Consider the following 24,288-nt stretch of genomic DNA (forward strand, 5'->3'; position numbering starts at 1 on the left):
TCAATCTTACTATTACAATTTTAATCTCATTTTATAATTATTTTTAATTCATTGAAACTAATTTAAGAATCTAAAAAATCAATTGTTATTATTTTGGTTAATGATCATGTTTAGTTTTTCTCCAAAAGACTTTTCAAAAACATCACTAATTCTTAAATGCCTTCTAGTTTCAAGCAAAATCTTTTTTATGATTTCAACATTAAAATTTAAATTTTTTTCAAATTATTATTTTATCAATAAAATTTTTTTATGTAAATTTAATTCAAAACTATTTTTAAAATATTAATATAATAATATTTTTTTCATAATAACCAAACTGATCCGAGACTCCAGGGGCAAGCCAGGCTGGATCTTAGGCAAAGATGCGAAAGTATCAACTATCAACTAGATTTTGGTCCAGTCTATGAACAACTTAGCCCCATAGTTACACGTTCATTGTTAACTCACAACTACAAATAAAAATTGTTTCTTTCCATTTCCCTAGCCCCATGTTAATTGCCGTGAATGTGAGTCTATTGTAACTAATTTTTTGTTTTAATTGTAGATTAGGGTTTTATGTTAGCATAACTAATTTTGTAATCTCCCACTCTTGTAGTAAGACCCATTTTATGGATATTTTCAAGAAAAAAATGACGCTTTTCTTAAAATAAAAAAAGTAAATGGAATAAATAAAAATATAAACCCAGTTTTGATACTTGCGATAAAATACTTGAAAAAAATAATTCTTTTTTTTTTTTTGCATTCCTAATTCTTTAAACATTCAAAGAGATATTCATGTTAATTTTTTTGTGTTCCATTCTTATTATTTGTTATTTTTTCAAATATTTTCCAAAACTAAATTTTTTATATTTTTTATATTTCATAAAAATATGAAAAAAAAAACAAGAAAAGGACTACCAAAAATATTAGGTGAAATTATGATAAAGGTACCTATATTCTATGGAAATTTAAAATTTAATTTCTCTATTATTATTCTTAAAAATATAATTATTATATCATAATTTTAGTTCAACCATTAACTTCATCAAATTTTTACCGTTAAAAATACTGATAAGATCGTTAACTTGAAAATGTAGACATTAATCTTGCTAACACGGCATTGGCTTTGCTATCGCAATGATTTTACTCGCATGACAACATTGATGAATGAAATCATATTTTTTAAATTTTTTTAAATCAGGTTTTAATTTTTTTAAAATCAAATTTATTTCTTATTTTTTAAAAACATTAAAAATTTTCCAATATTTATTTTTTAAAAATAATATTTCTTTATTTTTTAAAAAAATCATGTTTCAAATTTTTTAAAAATAATTGTATATTTTTATAATTTTTTGGAACAATTTCTCTTTTTTAATAAATATTAAAATTATTTTTTCAGTATTTTGATTTAAAATATCATTTTTTAAAATTTTAATAAAATTTATTTTTTTTAAAAATTAATATTTCAAAAATTTTAGAATTTTATGAGAATAATAAATTTAATTTTTAAATATTTTGATTTTTTAAAAAGAATTCATTTTGTGAAAATTTAGAATATTTGTTTAAAGGGTTTCAAAACCTCACGTCCCTTCATGCATTGGCGGTAATAAAAACTGTTCAGTTTGAGGATTTGTTGGATAAAGATTGATTTTTCAACTTTTTTTAAGCATATCCGTACATATATTTTTATTATAAAGTTATTATTATTAAATCAAAATAAAAAATTTATGCAGGGATCTATTACAAAAAAAATATAAAATTTATATAAAATTTTAATAAATATTGCATACTATTAAATTATAATTAATTAATTATATTACGATTACCGTAAATAAAATGCTTCTTTTATTCACGTCTTTTACTAAAAATTGTTGGCCAAATTAGCATTGTTTAGAAATTTTAGTAAATCAACTTATTTAATTTAAAACTAAAAAAGTTTTATACATTGTTTAATTATTCATTTTAGTAGATTTAAAAGATGAGAGAGAAAAGTAAAAAATTAAGAAAAATAATTTAATCTCATTCCTTTGATATATTTCAATCAATGATTAAAAAAAATGAAAAACTTTATTACTTTTATACTGTGTAAATTGATCATTTCTACACATATACATATAAAACATTCACTTACACTAGTGTCAGAGTTAATTTATTTATCTTTAAATTAAAATGATTAAGTATAAGTGTTGTAAATTTAATTTTGATCCAATAGTCAAATTGTATAACATTTACACCAATATAAAGGAATCCTTATTCATATATATATATATATATATATATATATATATGAGTAGTGATCCATTTATACTAATGTAACTTTTATAATCTTTTTGATTGTTAGACCAAAATTAAATATATGACTTATTTAAATCAAAATAATATTTTTAAATTTAATAAATTTAGTTTAAGAATCTAACAAAGTATAAAAGTTACACTACTATAAATTGATCATTCTCCTCTCTCTATACATAAACTCTCCATTCATTATAATAGAAAATGATTATAAGAATGCAATTATAGTTAAAAATTTCAAGATTTAAAGTATGCATCTTCATCATGAACTTTGCAAAATTTGATGATGATTTTTTACTTGTATCTTTTGATCATAGTTTTCCTTTACAAGCCTTGATTGTACTTAAGATGAAACTTTCAAAAAATAAGAAATTGACTTCAAGGCTTATTGCAAATGCCATTTTTCTTTAAAATGTATTTCGTCTCTATCAATTATAATATGTAAAATAGATATAATTGAAATATCTAAAAAAATATAATGAAATTTTGTTTGATTTCATTTTGCACTTATAATATCAAATCACTAAATACTAAATATTCTTTAATGAAAATGAAAACATTAGTATTTAAACATTAATTTACGTAAAAATAATGTCAAAGTAACTTTATTAGTGAAAAAATGAAAGTTTTTTTTGTATTGTTCAATCTATTAAACTTTCCCGAATGAATATTCATAATTTTTATTTATAAAAATTAAAACATAAAATTATGATTTTTAAATTGTGTTATTTTAAGTAAAAATAACTTCATTTAATAAAAAAGATACTCTTTGAATCATTAAAATTATATTGGTTCATTTAAATAATCATACTTTTTATTCCAAAAAAAAAAATTATTTTTCATGTTTTTAAAAAATACAACTTTCAAAATTAGAGCAATTGACTCCCTTTGTACGAGCATCCAATTGCCTTAATGTAATTTTGTAATAGAACATTTTTTTGCATAATCACTAGAACTCCTTTACTGGTATCGAATCCTCCTTTATTTTATTTAGTTGACTTAAAAACATAAAAATTTAAGTGATATAATCTTTACTCTATTAAAGTTAATAATAAAGTCTATAATAAAGTGTATGAATCTTCTCACAGAATTAATTTGAATTGCTTTTTTATCTTAAAAAAATTTAAATGAGTTTAAATATATTATTAAATACAAAGATTGATATTTTAAAATATTATAAAAGTGAGTAAGCTTTGAAAAAGTTTTTATATCAATGTACAACTTTCCTTGGTGATATTAATATCTAATTTCTACTTTACGGGGATATTTTAAAGATGATAAACATAACCAAAAAGAAAAAGAAAAAAAAAACATAAAAGTCTGTGGGCCGGGGACCCGAACGCATACACAAATAAAAGTCCAGGAAAGAAATAGGGGAAAGCAGAGAGAGGCCACCGGCAGGGAAGCAATGGAAGAGAAGAAGAGAGAAATGGAGAAAGAAACCGAAAAGATATGCAAGAGATGCAAGCACAGCTACAATACATCTTCTAACACTCCCTCCTCCTGCCGTTTCCATCCTTCTTTCTTTGTCTGTCGTCGTCATGACGACCAAAAGAGGTACCCACCCAATTCTTTCTCTCTTTTTACATGCCTTTCTTTGTGTTTATAATCGTCTCTTTCTGCATGAACTGAACCTTTTTTTTTTTAGGGTGATTTCGAATACCCTTTTGCCTAATTTGAATGCTTTTTATGATTTTATTTGTTATTTAATTGAATTCTTATCTGCTTGTGCCTGAGAAATGAGTAATAGTGTAATAGCCATTTTCTTGTTTGCAAAATTTTGCATACCCTTTTGATTCTTTTGAATGAAAGGTGCTTCTGAATGCTAATGATTTCTCTTAGTCTTTTTTTTTTTTTTAGTTTTCTTTTAGTTTTAGATTTGTTACCAAAATTTTTATTGGAAATTTGGCTATAAGATGTAAATTGATTTGCTTTCAAGATTTCCTAGCTTGTATTGGTTGTGAAAAATGAGAAATCAACAAATTGGCGGATGATGGTTGAACTAAGCTTAGTCTAATTGGGAACATTTAAATTTGAGTCGGGCATACATGAACACATACTTCACAAGCAATGCATTTATCAAATTCAAAATGGATTCGCCCACTGAAACGCTCTGATGCGATTAATTTTTCACAAGGGTATTGAATAGTTACGGGTAAACGATTTGTGTGGGAAAAGGTAATCATGAAACCTTGACCAATGTGCCTTGCTGCTCGGACTGTTTGGTGGCCATAATTCATGAACCCAGTAGTTTAGTCTAATTAGGAACATTTAAATTTGAGTCCTTAGTAAGCGAGCACCACCTGGATTCCTTTATTTTTTATGAACAAGCTGAATGAAAAGGCAAGTTGTATCAGTTATTTTGGAATTCCTTAGGATTTGTGCTTGTTGTGTCTGCAAGATTGAGGTTCATATAGCCTTACAATTGAATACATGACAGGCAATTTAATGATCACATTTTGCACATGTACATTAACAGCCCCTTAAACACAAGATGGTCAGATAGAAACCAGCTTCTGTTTGGAAGCCAGCTTATGTTTGAAAACAAGTCATGCAAACAACCTGGCTGACTTGCCTTAGTTAAGATATCAGCAAGTTGGTCAGAAACGCTACATATCTAAGCTTTATGGTAACATGGGTATACCTGTAGTCAACCATGATTATTAAATGTTAGCTCAAAGATTTGGAACAAACCAAGAGGGGTGGTGAATTGGTTTTAATGGATTTTCAAAAATAATATTCAATAAGCACAAATATAGCCAAATAAATTATCTAAGCAAATAAGCACAATAATTGAAAGTAAATAAGAGATAGGGTTAGAGAATTTGACACCAAGATTTATAGAGGTTCAGTCCTTCCTTAGGCACCTACGTCCTCTCCCTTAGCCTCTCTTGCCAAGGAGTTCAATCCACTATGATTTGAAGATTACAACCAAGCTTTTCAAAGCTTTACAAACTCAACACTACACACTCTAAGGGTTATCCTCCCCTTTAAGCTTACAAACTCACAATACAGAATTTATGAAGTGTTTTGCAAACTCTAAGAACCTCTCAAAGGTTGGGCGTTTGCTAATTTGAAGTACACAATAGTTTAGACAAGAAAATAGAGGAGAACTGATATGAATTCTGCACTTTTCTAACTTGGAACAGCTTTGAATGCTTGAGCAAATTGGTAGGTGAATAGCAATAAGTTCTCTTGGCTCTTGTTACTCTTGGTCAGTGGAATGCTTAATTTATAGGTAGGAAGAAGTTGAGAGCCGTTGGAATGCATTTAATGCTTCAAACCTGCAGAAATTTCAGACAAAAAATAGCCGTTGGGAGTTTCTGACCTTCAGAAGATCGATCCCCTCCTTTAGGGGATTGATTGGTTCAGGTTGGAGGAAGCACGATTTTGTGCTTGAAAGGCTTTACCCGATCGATTCCTTCATTCAAGGGATCGATCCATTCTTTAGGTGATCGATCCCTTATATGGGGGGATCGATCCCTTTTCTGGATTTTCAGACTTGGGGAGTATTCTGCTTTAGCAACCGATCAATCCCTTTGAAGAGGGGATCGATCCCTTGCCTTAGGTGATCGATCCCTTATGCAGGGGATCGATCCCTTTTCTGAAAAATGGCATGATGAAAACTTTCTGTATGAAAAAGTGATCGATCCCTTGAATGAGGGGATCGATCTGGTGAGTTTGAAACCCCAACCAATCGATCCCTATAGGGAGGGGATCGATTAGTTTTTGCCAAAATGTGAAGAATTTCGGTTCTGGAAGAAGACATGATTGATCCCTTTTGCTAGGGGATCGATCTGGTAAGGAGATGATCGATCCTTTCTATCAAAACTTGCACTAATAAGGTTTTGTTTTGAGAATTTGACTTGTTTTGGTTCTCAAATGGATTTTGGCAAGATAGAAGGGTGGAAAAATGTTCAATTTAGGCTTAGAAAAGATTGATTCAAGTTAGATAAATTTTTGTTTTGTCAAATCAAAACTCTTGATCAATTCAAGGCCAACGTTAAATATTTTAATGAATTTCCTTGTCCATTTACAAGGAAGTTTTTCTTAGTACATTACATTTCATATAGAGCTTAAGTGTGCTAACTAAGTGTTAGATTAGCTTGGATTTCTTTTTTTTTGTAAGCAAAAAACTTGCATTGCCCTATTGGTGGCTGATGCTATCCAATCATTCAAACACCCTAACAAAGATATCACCTCATCCACCTACTTGAGCAAGAGCACCATAGATGCAAAAACTAATGAACCACCCTTAGCCAACTACTGCAAGAAGGTGCCATCTAGCACGCTTGTAAAGCTTTTTAAATGGCTGTACAGCTGCTAGGATCAATTCTCTCTTTCACTTGGAGTTGATTTTTTTTTTTTTTTTTGAATAAATTGGTCTTCATCACTTCTACTTCAACTAACATTGCAATTTCATTACATTGCCTACAATCAACCCTAACATTTTAAAAATTTGGATGTCAGACAGCTTTCTCAGTATGTCATTAATCATTAATCTTGAGGACCTCCACTGCTGCTAGCCTGCTACTTCTATTTGTAGTTTTGGTTTGGAGAGACCACATCTACATATTTGTATGTTTACTTAAATTGGCATCTGATGAAACATGCCTTCAGTTTTAGTTTTACACACTCTCTCTTTTTCTAATTTATTTTTTAAATTGAAATCAACAATCTTCTGTGATGCAACTTTAATGTTCTCTATCTCTTGATAAAAAGTTGCATCACTCTTTTCTGTAATGAGAACGCATCAATGTAATAGTGTTGTTGAGCACTCTCCATACACATCTGTACAAAGAGAGAGGGAGAGGGACTATAGTGCTGAATGTTGTGGAGATAATTCCTTAAATGTTATAATGAAGTAAAATTCTGAAGTGAAAAGAGGAGATCAGGACATTATCATACTGAATTAAACAAAAAGCTGTTCAAAATGGATGTTGAAAGGCCTTTTAGAAATTGAAAACATTAGACATCAGTCAAAAGTAATTTTAAACATGTTGTTGTCCGAACTTCTCACGAAAGTCCTGGTTTTAGAAATAGTTGCTTGGCAAGGATGGAGGTTGTGTCTGTCTTCCGCCTCTAGTCTAGCAGTTTATATAATGAGTTTAAGGTTCATTTGTAGAATCGATTGTGTCAAAGTTGATGGAAAAATACGGTTACCCATTCGAGAAAATGGTAGCTCGCCTTCATTTTTTTATTGACATATCGTGGATTAGAAGTGATTCAGTGTCATATTCTAGAACAGATTTTTATTTATGTATCTACTTTTCCAATTGAAAAATAACGGACTAAAGTACTTCACAATGTCGTGGCTATTCTAGAATGCTTTATTATTACTTTGGGTGTGTAAGTGAGAGACAGAGAAAGAACTAGAGTGTTTCCCTTGAGAGAACTGGTAAGGTGCTTGACTCCTTGTGTTTGTGGCTATTCTGGAGACTGTTTGCGTTGGAAAGATATTGTAGTGTATCTAGTGTGCATGTGTATGTGTGTGTCTCTGTTATGGCAATGATGTTTTATAAAGTTTATAGTTAACCAAATAACTGGGGTTAGTAACTCTACCCCTGTTTTAGCATAATGTTTTCTTATAAGTTTATTGAACACGTTTTACTCTTTTCTCAATTGTGTTACATAAGGACAGATGTTTTCTAGGTACTGTTTACCTCTTTGGATTGATTGAAGGTACTATGAATTGAGACCTGATGATCCGCCGTATGCTGCCAAGTTCTATGACTGCTGCGGGGCCGAGGACCCTGAGGCTTTAGGCTGCACTACCAGTTTCCATGTCTCTTATGATGATGACTGACTTGTTATATCCCCTACCTCTGCTTATTGACCTGAATGTTCTCTGAGGATTAAATCTGTATATTTCTGCATGCCTCTGTTCTTGATATAAATGTTTAACTGTCCTCGTATTGTACTTCATAAATGTGTCACGAGAGAATTGGCTGTCGAATTTATGTTCTATGTTCGTGTACCTGGATTTCCAGAATGTGGGGTTAGTATGGTTTGAATTCACTGGATTTATCATGTGTGGTTCTGCCTTATAATTGATTGCGAATGTTGCAGGGCAGCATGTGCCACAGGCCGAAATGTACCTCGATGTAAATTTTACATGACATGTTAGATTTTCTTCCTTTTTTATATAAAAAGTAAAAAGAAAGGAAATTCTGAAACTTTGGTGGTCTAGGGTTTGGCTTGTCAATGAATTATTAAATTTTCTGAAAAAGGCAGAGCTGTCAAGTCTTGAGCTTTGCTTCAAAATATGCATGAAAAAGAATCTGTATTATCCGGTACATGATCATCTGTGGCTGGTGGACGTCTGCAATTGTTTTAGTACATCTGTAAACCACCTGGCAAGTTCAACCTTGCATCAATTACCCATGTTTGGTTTGATTGTTTAGAGCCTAGGCTTTCCAGGAACAGTCGTCATAGGTGACGGGCACTTTCATTAAAATGATCCTTTACTAAGGATGGCCACAAAAAGGGGTACCCTATGCTCATAACTACTTTTTCATCCCAATCATGATTTTTTTTTTAAAAAAAACAACAGAACGATCCTGTATTCACACACACTGCATCTTCTTCAATGTATGAATCTGTAACGTTGTAATGTTCATCTCATATGGTTCCATCTATCTAACCATAGTAATTGATGTTTAAGTCAAGATATGCGTGAAAATACGATCACCCGAAAACCCCACTGGATAAAAAAGACAACATTATTCCCACAATAGGCTGCTAGTACATATTGTCTTGGCTTGAAACCCTTACCTTTTGATCCTCTGCATTTCTCAGCCATTTTGATCCCACCTCCATGTGCATGCCAGTTGTTTGAACTTATGTATGAAGGATTCAAATCTTATGTATCACTCACTTTCTCTTTATTAACATATAAAAAACTTTGATTACATTATAATTTGTACACTTTTATGGTTAAAGTCTATCCTTTTCCATCTATTCTATTGCTTTTTCTATGATTTCAATTTTCAACAGAACTACTGATTTGTGGGCTATCCTTTGAAATAGTTAAAGCCATATTCTTCAACTTGCTGAACGAAGACTCTCCTTCCTTTTTTGTCATTTTGATGAAAAAAATGAAGCAGGTTTCCCTACGGGTACTTTTATCTTTGTATATATGTACTTTTAATGCCCCAACGATAATGGTAATTGAGATTTGAAATTAAAATTTGAGTAAAGATTTTAAATTATATATAAGGATAAATTATAAAATTGGTTTTTAATCATATATAAACAAAAATATTTCATTCTCATATTTTAAAAAGAGAAATTAATGGTGTATTAATATCAATTAGTGTATGAACGTAAAGTATTAAATTTGAAATTTAATTTAATTGATTCATAGAATTAACCTTAAAAAAAAATTTGAAATTCAAATATCAACACTTATAATTTCTTATCTTATTATCTTCAGACTATTTAAAAAAGCAAAAAATAAAGTATTCGCTGTAAAAAATAAATTTGGGTTTTTTTTTTTTCTTATGTATGACTTAAGGGTTGCATTTTTAATTTGACTTTAAAAAAAAAATAAAGGAAAAATTCCCCAAGGATAACGAAAGCTTAAAACGACCTCTCAATTTGTCCAAAAAACAGATGACTACTGGCACTGGTAAAGGAAGCCAAAGAGATGAAAGTTGAAACATGCCATGTGGTATAACATGTGGATTGTTTTTTATTTTTCTTTTCTGAAATTGCCAATGGCAGCTTGAAATTCATAATTGATAACAAAATGGAAAAAAAGTCTTAAAAATTACTATATGTTTTTTTATATCAAATACCTGTTTGAAATATTCAAATCCGTTATTTATAAAGTAACTGATTATCTTTTTTTTAAAGTAATTATTAAGAATTATTAAGGATTATCTTAGGCTTGCAGTTCAGCTATTAGAACCATGTTATTGGAGGAAAGGGTCTTCATTTTTGGCAGAGGCAAGAAGAAAACAAATGCCAGATTTTCCTTAATATTTATAGAGATTTAGTTGGTTAAACAATATTTAATTAGGCCTAATCAAAGTTACAACCTCTTAGCTATATATAAATATTCTATTCAAGATTATATAATTATTTGTAATTACCGAGGTCAATAAAAATAAAAATAAGTATGAAGTAGTCTGTTGAGATTTATATTTAATTACATTTTTTATGAAGTGACGCACATAACATGTATAAGAGAAGTTACAAATTATTAAATTTATTAAATTAAATCATATAAATAAATCAATCAAAGAATTAACAATTGACTAAATCCAATACAAATTTAGACCAAATCCGATAAGATTTAAACATAAAATTTTAAGATTTTAGGAATTTATTTCTTATTGTGAAGACAATATTTAATTCTCTCGTTACTCTTAAACAAATATGGAAATTAAAGAATTTAAAAAAAGTTTAATTTTTAATTTGTTAAAAGCCAAATAAGATATAAAAATACAATTAAAAAAAAAAAAAAACAGCAAAAGAAAGAATCACAGGGGCATGACTCATGAACTTCATTACCATTATCACATGCATCAAATTAGTTTCCATTTCTTTTTGCCATTGTTGGGGCAGTGACATGCATGGACATCATGTGTTCTAGAATCATGCTTCTTCTTTAAGAGATCACCATGTGGTATAACAATTGAGTAATAAAGTTCATGATGTGTGAAGTACTGTGATGTTGAATATTTTCTTTTTTTTTCTTTTTTTTAATACATAAGAAGATTAAGATTTCTATATTTAACATTCATTCTCAACATATGAACTACAAAAAATTAATTATACTAATAATAAAAACAATGTACACATTTCTTTTCTTTTCTTTGCTCTTTTTAAAAAAAAAATAATTTGAAGATCTTATTTGTCCTACAATGGTTAGCTATAATCCTTCCCAATTAACTTGTTATAAATAACATTTTTTATTCATAGGATTCAAGTTTTTTAAGTTCTATTATATAGTTCAATGATAAATATATTTAATTTCTCAATTAAAAAATCGAATTCGAATCTTTCTTTGATAAAAACAAAAAATTTTAACTTGAAGCTTATATGGTTTTTCATTTAATCATTAATTGATAAAAAATTAAACAGAAAATGGGGCAAAAAACTGGCAGAAAATGAGAAAATTATAATGTGGACTCACCAACCATTAGACCAATTGATTTAAGGGGAATCCAGTACATGGACCATGCATAATGGAACATTATTCATGTCACAGTGGATTATTAATATATCCTAACCAAATTACATCAATTCAAAACCCTTTATTATTCATTAAAAAAATTACAAAATCTATTATCTGTCTGTCTCTCATATGATTTCATGTTTCTTATTTATTATATAAGTTTTAGTTGAATCATAAAACTTTGTTTATTAATTTAAATAGCAAAAAATAAAAAATGCAGCTAATATTGAGCCCAAATACTCCCACCAAGCCATTTATGCAATGTTAGGGCTGATTTTGAAGTTTAATTCTGTTTTTTTTTTTTTTTTTTAATCGAGGTTTTTAGTTGAGGTAAGTGGAACCTTGACAACTCGCAATTAGATAACATGTATTGTTTTAGTGGTAAGAAGTTTTTAAGCTTCGTTTAGTATTTTTCCAGTCATTTAATATTTTTTTAGTTGATATAAGTAGATATTTATATGTTAAATTTAATGAATTCATAAAAATTATTTTTTTATATTCTTTCAACAAATTAAAACTTAAAATAAAAAAAAAATAAAACTCTTTGTCATATGAGCCAAAATCAGTCGGTAAAACATTGATTCTTTTAGCATGAAAGACTAAAGAAACCATCAAAATTTTCAAGGACCACAGCTTTAAGGTGAAGTGATTGCTACGATCAGTCATCAACGTTTGCTTTTTTCATATATATTGTTTTCTTTTTGGTCCACTTTGTTTTTAGTTGTGGCTTCAATTTCAATAATTTTTTTAATATATTCCCTTTAAACCATTAGTTCATTTGAAAATTCTTAGATTTTTTGCCTTTTGCTAATTTTATAAAATTAAATCTCAAACTTTCAAGCTTTCAATTATACCACTTTCTTGCATTTTGGTTTAAAAACTTGAAAGAAAGTCTAAACAACATATTTTGGGCACAACATCAATAATTGATCAGCAAAGTTGACCCTATATGCATAAAATAATTTTGATCATTATTAATTACTTAGGATAATAGTATGCGAAAGATTGAAACAATTATAAAAGCAATTGCAACTATTTTTTAAAATACTTGAATTTAAACATTCAAAATTTTTTTTCTTATCAACGAGGGCTTGACTTAATAGCAGTAAAACAAAAAACTTAAAATCTTGAGATCTTAAATCCAAGTCTCATTATATATGGGTTTGGTTAAATTTTATGTTAAATTTGTTTAGGTATGTTCTAATTTATTTGTTGATTATTTAATAATTTCTTATATGTATGTAATACTTAATTATAATTATAATTTTTTTATATATAATTGTAATTTATCCAAAAAAAACTTTTTTTCCTTTAAACTTTTTTATATTTACAATAAAATATTGGTACCATTTTAGAATTTAAAATTAAAAAACATGTTCAACAATAAAAAATACAAAAAAGTAATATTAAAGAATTTTTAAAAAAAGAACTAAGACATGTAAATCTTATTGAATTAAAAAATTTTACTGTCAATGTATGAAAAATAAACTCATATATATTTATTAAAGAGATATTATTTCATCCATTATCAGTGAAATTTTTAAATTTCACAAACTGAATTAATAGGATGACACATACTCTTTAAAATATATTTTAAAAAATTAATTAAAAAATAAAATATATGTTAATCTTTTAATCCCGTTTGTAAAATTAAAAAAATATATATTGATAATGAATCAAACAAGAACTCTTTCTTGGATAGTAATTGAATTCAATTACCTGTTTTCTCTGCTTTAAATATATATATATATATATATATATTTTAAAAGGTGAATGTTATAGTTAAACCTAAGCTATCTTATTCTCACTTTGTCTTAGATGGATTGCTTGAAACATGGAGAATTTTTAACTAACAAGGCTAACATCCAACGTACCGTGTGATTTGGGCTAATAAAAAAAATAATGATTAAAATTTGTCATTAACTTCATGAAGACAATATTGTCTTGCTCTTTGGAAAAGAAATGGATGTTGAAAGGTTACTAACCATGTGGATTGTCCCTTGCAGATTCCTTGTGTACCGTTTTGTGGAAGTAACAAATTCGCAATGCAAAAATCTACGATCATCATTATTTTGGAATTACAATCCAATTAAGAAAAAATGTATTTTCATAAGTTCTCCATACGAGTCATAAGATATGCATACAGTAAAAATTATAGTCACAATAAGATACACATCCTTGACTCCTATGAAATTGAATCAAATGCTTTGATATAATAGAACTCAAATTTAAAATTTAAAAGGCTCAAACTTTTTTGTTATTATGATAATTTTTTAATTTTCATCTTTCATCATGGATAAGTGCTTTTTACACATACTAAATTAACCTCTTTGGTAAATGTTAATTTCCATGAATGACTTTTGATTAGAGAGAAAATGGTTTTTACAACTCGTTTTACGAATTAATTTTGTCATTTGTCCTTTTATTCATTGTTGACAATAAATTTCAAATCAATTAGACTTCGGTTGTTAAAGTGATTGCTTTTCGTTTTTTTTTTTAAATTTTTTTGATAGATTATTTTTGAAAAAAGAATTGTATCTATTATGCATAGAAAAAAAATATTTGAAACACTAATGAAATTTTTTAATTTCATAAACAAATTTATAAAATTAACACATATTTACATCTTTTTCTATTTAATTTTTTTTATTTTTATAATATTTCACAAAAGATTTATGTTAATTAATTTTGATTGTGAAATCCAAAAATTTTATTATTGCTGAATTTGATAAATTCTCATTTATTCCAACTTTTAATGCACAATTATCATCCATTCATGGTTAAACAATGAAGTTTAGCCAACACAAAGTTATCCTTATTGACTAAACCATACTATATGAAATATAGCTTCTCTACCACAAATATTTAAATAAAGAAAACCAAATTGATTTTTTTTTCTTTTAGCATGGTCACAAAAGCAAAGCATATATACTTAATCAATTGCACATTTGCACGATCTTCCTTGTAAAATTATAATTGATCAACCTCAAATGTTGCAGGAAGAGGTGTATAAATCCAATAACTCAAGGTGTTAGAACAATTAAGAATTCAAAATCATTTTTTTATACAAGGGATAAGGATTTCAAACTTAATTCTTTGAGCGTGAGAAATCATTAAATTAAATATTTGGGTGTTATTTAAAATCAAATTTCACCTAAAAAAGCTAATAGATTATTATTTTAGCTAAAACAAAATGAAATCGATTTTCTCTTGAATTAGTCAGCATATTATTAGAGTTAACATTTAAAGGTTACAAGTTTAAAAAAATTTATGCGCGTAATTTTTTTTAATTAAATAAGTAATAAGATAAGAAAAATTTTAAGAATAGATTAAGAATTAAAAAAAAAATGAAAATTATGATAACTAATAGTTGCATTATTGCATTTCAAGCTTTAAAATATTGGTGGACTCAATCAATTAAATAATTGCCTAAGAAGAAATGACACAATGACAAAGACAAACGTTCTTACAATGCAGCAAAGAGACCATTTTGGCTTAAACGTACAAAATTAAATTTACAAGGCTTATAACTGAATTATCATGAGATAAAGAATCTTAACCTATAAATAACCCATCGATGAACAGGGAAACCAATCAATAATCCAAACGGTGGAGATCAGATTTTAGGTTACAACTTCTTTAAGGTATAAAGTCCCACCTAACAGTTTCAATCAATTTGCCCCCAAACTTTAATAAAATAGGGAAATGTTTTGGTTGGTTGCTAGTCACCTTCCCCACCATACAAAAAAAGTTATCTCTTTGAACGTGCAATGAAACACAACTTTGAATTCGTGAATTAACTCAATTAATATATATAATTATTTTTAAGAAGTGATATCTAATAAATTTAAAATTTGAATCTTGAAAATTTTTTTTTATTCTTAATCTATGGATTTTCGTAAAAAAAAAAAAAAAACACAACCTAATTTATCATGCAATGTAAAAGAGACTATGATGTTATTATACATATTCATGCATGAAATCTTGGAAAGTTTTAGTATTTGTATTTGGTGATTAATATAATCCAATTCATTCATTTCATAATTGAAGTTGAATTTTTTTTCAACATTGAAAACTACGGATGTTAACGGATAAATAGAGTATTTTTCATCTTCATTCTCGTTTTTTATATTATATGTGTTATTGTTCTCTCGTATTCATAGAATGTTTTAAATTAATATTTATTGTCGTACTCATGACTCTTTAAAAAATAAAAAATAAAATATTTCATAATTATTATAATAAGTTAAATCTTACAAAGAAAACGTGCACATATTAAAACAAACAATTTAAACAAATACAGTACATATATTAAAATAAATTTAAACAAAAATAATTAAAATTTTACAAACAAGACATGCAAAAAAGAAAATAGAAATCTAAAACGATTCAAGTGAATAATGTTTATGATTTTTTTTTTGTTTCTCGTATGAAAAAGATTGACATTTAAAATGAAAATTCAAATTTTAATTCATAAGAAAATAAATGTAAATAATATAATATTAAAGAAGTTTTTACTGTATTGATAAAAAATGAAAATGCCCTACAAATTAACTCTTTTTCAAAAATCTAAGGTAAAGAAAGTGAAAATTCAAAGTAGGGTGGGCGCATATTTTTTTATTCAAATGAAACAACCATGACTATGACCCAGCCTAGCCTCTAACTCTCTCCCTTCCTGAAAAAGCAGGGTAGGCTTTGGCCTTTGGCAGATGGAATATTTTCAGATCTCTCTGAGTGTCTGAAAAGTTGCTTACATCTTTGACAGTCCAAAGAAACAAGTCAGGGTTACTTCTGTAACTTCTTCAAAAGAAACAAAGTAAAAGAAAGTAAAAACTCAAAAAAAAAAAAAAAAAAGACATAGCAGCTTCAAGCTACGTGTTGTGTTGTGTGCTTTGATGCTGTGGTCACTCTGGAGACAAGAAATACCAACCAAAATAATTTGGTTTGCTAAGCTCTATTTTTTTTAATATATTTTGCTTCAATTTCTTGTTCTTTCTTTCTTGTTAAATCTTATAATTGGATTGTAGAAAAACAAGGAAAATAACCGACTTTTTTTTTCTTTCTCTCTCTTTCTAATCTTGGTTCCTAAAAAAAAGTTCATCAGTTTTATTTTAGAACATTGCATTTTTCATCCTCTTCTTCCAAAATGTCGGCATATTAGCAGCAGCTTGATCCAAGTTCCTCTATTTCTCTTTCCTTGTTAAAAACACAAACTTCTTCAGCTAGCTGATTCTTCTCATTATCAACATGTCTGCTAAATCCAAGTGAGTTACACGCACTTTCTTTCTCATTATTTTCTCTATAATTTCAAGCTTTCTTCCTTAATTCTTTTTATTTTAGACTATATCTGACTTGGGTTTCTTGTTTCTTTGTTGAACTGCTTGTTTTGGTCTTTCTTTTAAATTATGGGAGTATTTGGATCTGCTTTTTTATGGTTTTTTGGGGCTTGTGGCGTTTTTTTGCTTGTAAGTTGAAATTTAAACACTCAGTCTATCTCTCCCTTACCTTGCCACTCTACCTTTTTTCACTCAAGTGCTCACCTTTTCTAGTCAATTTTGTTCTTTGATTCTCTTTTCCAAATGGATTTTACTTAATTTTTTCTGTTTCTTTTTCTTCTGGAGTTGGATATTTTCGTAAGATTATTTCTTTCAATTTCCAAATGTATTATTTGAAATGCATGTATCAATTTAATTGACTAATTTGTTCTCGCTGAATTATGTGAAAATTTGCCATCTTTATTATGATTTCCCCATGAATTTTGTTTATATTGTTTGCATTGTGTTTTTTGAATAATAGGACTTTGATCTTATGCTCAAAATATGACACTTTGAACATTTAAACAGATCTGGTTTATCTGAAACTCCTAGCAAGGTTTCACCAGCAACACCTAGAGTGGCAAGTAAAGTAAGAAGGGGACTGGCTAAATCAGAACCTGATTCATCCTCTCCCCTGCAGAGTACTAGACATTCAGTTGATCGATCCCCACGATCATCCCTTAACTCGAAGCCTGCAATTGATCGTAGATCACCAAAGGTTGCCACGCCCCCTGAAGTAAGCTTTTCAGTCAATGTTGTCAAATATTACTGCATTTCATATTAAACATTCTTGGTACAAGAAGTTAGTTTCTGACTCACAAGAAACTTGAAATTTAAAGGGGATTTATTGACATAGGGTTCTGGTTAAGAGGAAGCTGAAGCAGGGGAAGTTTTTCCTTGATGTTGCTGGATAATGTGTTGTATTTCAAGAAATTTTTAGAAAAGAAGTTTTATTTTGACTTTTAGGGGAAATAAAATGTGTTCTGAAACATATTGTATCATTTGACGTTTGGAGAGGAAAACTGGTTTTCGGAAAGAGAATCAAACATGCATCTATTGTTTTAATTATGAAACTAATGGAATTTCATTTGCATTATTGGTTGGTTTTGATTTTCAGAAACCACAAACACGGCTGGGTAAGGGATCAGAATTGCAAGCTCAATTGAATTTGGTTCAGGAGGACTTAAAGAAAGCAAAGCAGCAAATATCATTGATTGAGAAAGAGAAGGCACAAGCAATTGATGAACTGAAAGAAGCACAGAAAGCAGCCGAAGAAGCAAATGAGAAGCTTAGAGAGGCTTTGGTTGCACAAAAGCGAGCTGAACAGAGCTCTGAGATTGAGAAGTTCCGGGCTGTTGAGTTGGAGCAGGCAGGAATTGAAGCTGCTCAGAAGAAAGATGAAGAATGGCAGAAAGAAATTGAATCTGTGAGGAACCAGCATGCTTTGGATGTGGCTGCTCTTCTCTCTACCACTCAGGAGCTTCAAAGGGTGAAGCAGGAGCTAGCCATGACTTGTGATGCGAAGAACCAAGCACTAAACCATGCCAATGATGCAACCAAGATTGCTGAAATCCATGCTGAGAAGGTGGAGATTCTTTCAGCTGAATTGGTTCGGCTGAAGTCCTTGATTGATTTGAAGCATGAAACAGAGGCTAATGAAAACAAGGAAATGATGTTGAAGCTTAAGGAAGAGATAGAGTCATTGAAACAACAACTTGAGAACGCAAAGACCAATGAGGAGAAGTTGATGGAAAAGGAGGCGTTCATTGAACAACTTAATGTCGATCTAGAAGCTGCGAGAATGGCTGAATCTTATGCAAACAATGTAGTAGAGGAATGGAAAAATAGGGTTGAAGGATTAGAAATGCAGATTGAAGAAGCAAAGAAGTTGGAAAGATCTGCATCAGAATCTCTGGACTCAGTCATGAAGCAATTAGAGAGCAACAACAATTCATTGCATGATGCTGAATCTGAAATTGCTGCTCTTAAAGAGAAGGTGGGATTATTGGAAATGACAATTGGTAGACAAAGAGGGGATCTTGAGGAATCAGAACATCATATTAATATGGCTAGGGAAGAAGCTGCAGAAATTGCAAATTTGGTTGAGTCTCTGAAGTCTGAACTAGAAACAGTGAAGGAAGAAAAGACCCAAGCTTTAAACAATGAGAAGCTTGCAGCTTCCAGTGTTCAAAGCCTTTTAGAAGAGAAAAACAAACTGATTAATGAGTTGGAAAATTCTAGGGATGAGGAAGAGAAGAGCAAGAAAGCAATGGAAAGCTTAGCTTCAGCCTTGCATGAAGTTTCTGCAGAAGCTAGGGAGACTAAGGAGAAGCTGTTATCCAGTGAAGCAGAGCATGAAAATTACGAGACCCAGATAGAGGATCTACGATTGGTCCTGAAATCAACAAATGAGAAGTATGAAACCATGCTTGATGGTGCAAAAAATGAGATTGATCTTCTTACAAATACCATTGAACAGTCCAAGAACGAATACCAGAATTCCAAAACTGACTGGGAACAAAAGGAACTGAATTTAGTAAATTGTGTAAAAAAATCAGAAGAAGAAAATTTTTCTCTGGAAAAAGAAATTAGTAGGCTGGCAAATTTGCTGAAGCAATCTGAGGAAGAAGCTTCTGCATCTAAGGAGGAAGAAGCTCAGTTGAAGGAGAGCCTAAAGGAAGTTGAATCTGAGGTGATTTATCTGCAAGAAGCTTTAAAGGAGGTCAAGACTGAGAGGATGAAATTGAAGGAGAATATGTTGGATAAAGAAACTGAACTGCAGAGTGTCATTCAAGAAAACAAGGAACTTCGAGCTAGGGAAGCTGCTTCTCTTAAGAAAGTTGAAGAGTTGTCTAAGTTGTTAGAAGAGGCTACAATCAAAAAGCAAAGTGAGGAAAATGGTGAGCTAACTGACAGCGAGAAGGACTATGATTTGCTGCCTAAGGTGGTTGAATTCTCAGAAGAGAATGGACATGGAAGTGAAGAGAAGGCCAATTTAGAGATCCCATCAGAACAGCCCGAGGAGCACAAAATGAAAAATTCTCTGGAGGTAAATGATGGCTCAAAAGTTGAGGTTCTTCAAGCAGATGGTGCCAAAGTGGAGAATGTGAACGGAAAAGTTAAGGAAGATGAGATGAAAGGAAAAAATGATTCAGTTGAAGTTGAATTTAAAATGTGGGAGAGCTGCAAAATTGAAAAGAAAGAATTTTCACCAGAAAGAGAACCTGAGCAAGAATCCTTTGATGAGGAAGTGGAGTCAAAGGTGGATGTTAGTGAAGGCTTTGATCAGATAAATGGCTCGACAGAAAATGCCGTTGATGGTGGAAACTCACCATCAAAGCAGCAGCAGCAACACAAAAAGAAGAAGCCTTTACTCCGAAAATTTGGGAGCCTACTGAAGAAGAAGGGAAGTAGCAACCAGAAGTAGATAATGAAATCAGCCATGGCATGACTCAGCCCTACCAGCAAGTCGGTATATTGGATAACATCTTCCAGCTGAATGTGTTTGCTTCATTTGTTTTGCTTCTAATGTTCTCAATAGGTTTAAAATTGAAGAGGCTTGTATCATGTTTAGTTTCTTAAATCTTTTTTCTCTTTTAAAATTTTAAATTTGATTCTCCACGTTGGATAGTATCTTGTATGTGATGGAGATAATTCTTAGTTTTTTTTTCATGTTTTTCATATCTAAAATTCATGAAAAAGCATGGTGACTTAGGTTGTATTTCAATGTGCATTCATTCAATGTTGAGCTTAGTTTTACATGTCATGTTTAAATTGCAATCGCTATTTGCCGGATTGTGCAATGTGCATGATTATCAAGTTACATCGATCAGTTTGTGATGTAATCTGAATCAAACCTTATATGCTCTTAGTTCTCTTTGGCATCAGAAAAAATCCGAGTTGCGGATTGATCTTGCTATGCGGTTAATTCAAAGTTGAACTTCAGTTTTCTGAGAAAACACCCTTCTGTGGTTTTAAGTGATCAGAAGTTTCTGGTGATAGCAGATTCCTTCCCATTTCATGTGGAATAAGTAAGAACATGGCATCCAGGAGTAGATGATGAGAGCTTAGGGTAAATGTGACAGTAATTAAAGGGTTTTACTGGTTTACTTCATGTGTGTAACCTTAGTGTGAATCAAACATGAAACAATCCGTTATCCCAATTCCCATGAAGAATGAGATCAAAACTAGAACAGTAAAATTTTGTTTTCTCCACTCATCAATGTATGACAACTGCAAATGGCCCCAACTATTGGTTGTTGTTTTTTGTTGCACATACAAAATGGCATGCTTTTTAATTTTTTTACAAATTTGAGCTAAACTTCAAGTTGCGTGCTCTCCTAATTTAAAAAATAGATTGTAGTCATCCATGAAAAAAGGGTGTTGACATTATCATTGTTGGTGTCTGTAATGTGATATATTCAAGATGAGAGAGACATAAAACTTGATGAAAAAAAATAATTTACATAATCAAGTGAAGGAAAATGGTGATCTAATGGAAGCAAACAAGGTCTTTTTTCTTCCTGAAAACTTGAGATTTCCTAGGGATCATGTTAGTATTTTATATTTTATAAGAATCCCAAAAAGAATTCATGCACCAAGTTTAAGCCAGGAATTTTTTACTCTAAGAAGCCTCTCTTTGTAAAAATTACCCGTGGTAAAAATTTGACTTATTAAGCAGCTATGTTATGTACGGAGGAGAACATAGTTTGAACTGTCCAATGGTAATGGTTTTCTTTTCTCCTTTTCCCATGATTTGCTGTTCCCTCTAACCTTAGCCCACTAAAAGGAAAAGAAAAACAGAAGCGAGGTTCAATTCAAACGGTCAAAAGATTGGGGCAGATGCCATTTGAAAGTAGAATCTAAAAGACCCGTTCAGGCAAAAAGCAAGCCAAGCTTGTATCATTTAATTCTAGTTGGTGATTCTTTGTCAATGATATAGCAACCAAATCTTCTTAATAAATGCAATTTCCATCTGCTAAGCAATGTGCTTTCTTTTTAGTTACATGTTGGGACCAATATTTGATTCATTTTCAAATGTTTTTAGGATAAAATCTAATTCACTTCCTTCCATTCCACCTATCATACCTTATTTTCTCCACTTTCTTGGAATATAAGGCAATGATGCATGCTTACAAATGAGGTTGTAAAAACTAAAGAATGAAAATAAGTACCCTTTTTTTTTTGTTTAAGAAAAAAAATGAAAAATCTTAAATAATTATTGTCAATTTAAGATAAACCAATAAGTCAATAATATTTACTGCAAATAGTATTCTGCGGGTAATTGGGGATAAAAAGATATCAAATAGGACATTAAATTTATATTATTTTTACTATATGAGTTAACTGAATTAAATTTTAAATTTAGAATATAAAATAATATTTGAAACATGTATATAAGGATTATATTGGGAGATTTCAGCATAAGAAGAGAAACAATTCTTTGATTATACTAGTAAACGAGACGATTGTGATACTGGAGACGGTAAAATAACAGTAGAATTAATGTTGGAAATTGTTATTTATATGAATACTCCTGTTGAAATTGTTGATAGATGGGGACATGATAATTTAAAAGAAGTTCTTAAAGAAAAGCTTCTTTCTTCAAGGGTCAAGATACGATGAATATGATGATGGTAGAAGTTATAGGTCATACTGGATGAAAATGGATTTAAGAATTGAGAACTAGCTAGATGCTGAATTGGAATTGGATTACAGCAATTACTGCACCTCATTCTCTGCTTTTTCAAAATCATAGAAATTCAATAACTTATATAGACATTAGCTACAGGTTTAGCTGTATAATCAAATGTTATAAAATCCTCTTATACATCTACATAATTTCCTCGGTGATGCAGCCCATTCAAAGCTCTAGGTTTTTTACTCTTCGAAGTGAAGCAGCTTCAGCTTCTCAGTGGAAGGAAAGGAATTAACTGTAAGATCAAGTACTGAGGTCATATTCCAGCCTCAAAATTATACCAAAGTCCATAAATTCAAACGTTCTTCCATCACGTCCATGTCACTAAGTGCCTAAGGATGTATCTCTCTGATGACTAGAAGACTATATATGCCATCTTTGTGTGATAATGAATCAGATTGTTGATGAAACCAGTTCTATAAATGCATCAAATTTTTTTTCATATAGGTTAAATGTATATGTTATAGTGGATATTTAATGAGAAAGTGAACCTGATTTTATGTTACTGGTGATTCCTGCTAGCAATCTTCATGTAAAGTAAAATGAATTTCATTTTCTTTCCTGCTTTCTGATTATTCAGTTGTCGATCATTATCTCGGCACCTGATTGATGTTTCCTGCCATTTTCTTTGGTTTTACCTTCCAATAATCGTATACTGAGGCTTTGTGGCCGTTCATTGATGTCTAAACATGGTATGTTTGAACAAACAGTGTTGTATTACTATGTTGTCGAAACTAAATTGCAGACATCCTTTGCAATGCAAGAAATGAACGTTGGAAAAGATATTAGGAAATATTTGATGAAAAGCTTCAGACATAGAGCAAATGATCTTGGAGGGTATAATGTTTTTCGTTCTTTATGTGATGACGCTAATTATTTTAGAACTTTGAACGTGGATTTGATGTTTTCTTCATAAAATATATAAAAAATTTTGTTTATTAATTTGGGTTTTCTTTATTAAAACGGAGTAGACCTTTTGTAGCAGATAGTTTGCAGTTCTTTCTTGATTTTCATCAAAATTCTGTGAACTACCTTTCTTGATGAATTTTAAGCTCTTTATCAGCCCAAATTTTCTGGTTCACGTTATATTTCTTTTTTTTTTATGCTGATAGATCTCCGTACCATTTTTTTCCTTTATTTCTGGGTTTTCCATCTTTTGCAACTTTATTAGTACCAGATTAGGAAATTTGTGTATCCCGAATCCATTTGGTGTCGTGTCACAATCTTCGTAGACATGTAGAAAACGAAATATATTTTTGGCTTTTACCAAATTCAGATACAATTTTTGATAAAATTTTAAACCTTTTCATGTATTTCGTCTCAATATCTAATATAATCTCAGTCCAAGCTTTGCTGCTCCTACATGTAACTTTCTTCAGGCAAAATTGTTGCTAAGGCTCCATTCCAGCTCCTACCATTAACTTCCATTCATGCTTCCACATCTCTAATATTCAATCGTCCAACAGCTTTTTAACAATTTTGAGTTTCTAGGTCCTTCAATGGCATAAATACTTGTCTGGCATCTGATAAGTTCTTGGCATGTTGCAGAATTTTCACAGCAGAAGCTTATGTATAAATTATATACTTAATTATAACTGCTGTGCCGAATCAGATCAAAGTTTGTTCTCAAAGGTCAGTGTTTTTATTGTAACAGTAATTTTCAATAGACTTCTGGATTAGAAAATTGGGTAAGAATTATATCATAGTGCAAATTTCTGCAACAAGTTTGGCTATAAAACAACAAATTTCAATACAGAGCACTAGTAATTTTGAATACTGCTTTGAACTACAAGGTCAATTGTTATCTTTGCAGGCCAATG

At 30.0% G+C, this 24,288-nt stretch overlaps 2 protein-coding genes across 2 annotated transcripts; both read left to right on the top strand.

Annotated features, from left to right (window-relative positions):
* Positions 1 to 3,601: 3,601 nt before the first annotated feature.
* Positions 3,602 to 8,301, top strand: LOC111295362 (F-box only protein). Its single transcript, XM_022888820.2, has 2 exons — positions 3,602 to 3,828; positions 7,954 to 8,301. Exons 1-2 carry the CDS (start codon positions 3,680 to 3,682, stop codon positions 8,075 to 8,077), a joined length of 273 nt encoding a protein of 90 aa, XP_022744555.1. The 5' UTR covers positions 3,602 to 3,679; the 3' UTR covers positions 8,078 to 8,301.
* Positions 8,302 to 16,302: 8,001 nt separating this feature from the next.
* LOC111295519 (putative WEB family protein At1g65010, chloroplastic) lies at positions 16,303 to 20,529 on the top strand. Its single transcript, XM_022889043.2, has 3 exons — positions 16,303 to 16,719; positions 17,299 to 17,506; positions 17,888 to 20,529. Exons 1-3 carry the CDS (start codon positions 16,703 to 16,705, stop codon positions 20,195 to 20,197), a joined length of 2,535 nt encoding a protein of 844 aa, XP_022744778.2. The 5' UTR covers positions 16,303 to 16,702; the 3' UTR covers positions 20,198 to 20,529.
* Positions 20,530 to 24,288: the final 3,759 nt, after the last annotated feature.

The sequence above is a fragment of the Durio zibethinus genome, chromosome 14, assembly GCF_047325235.1.
Source record: "Durio zibethinus cultivar Kanyao isolate XHJ-2024 chromosome 14, ASM4732523v1, whole genome shotgun sequence".
In the NCBI taxonomy this organism is placed as follows: Eukaryota; Viridiplantae; Streptophyta; class Magnoliopsida; order Malvales; family Malvaceae; genus Durio; species Durio zibethinus.

Excerpts from the sequence above, each read along its gene's own strand:
- LOC111295362 (XM_022888820.2), top strand. The coding sequence starts at position 3,680 with ATGGAAGAGAAGAAGAGAGAAATGGAGAAAGAAACCGAAAAGATATGC. Across the intron at positions 3,829-7,953 it reads CGTCATGACGACCAAAAGAG|GTACTATGAATTGAGACCTG; the intron begins GTACCCACCCAA and ends GATTGATTGAAG.
- LOC111295519 (XM_022889043.2), top strand. Across the intron at positions 17,507-17,887 it reads AGGTTGCCACGCCCCCTGAA|AAACCACAAACACGGCTGGG; the intron begins GTAAGCTTTTCA and ends TTTGATTTTCAG.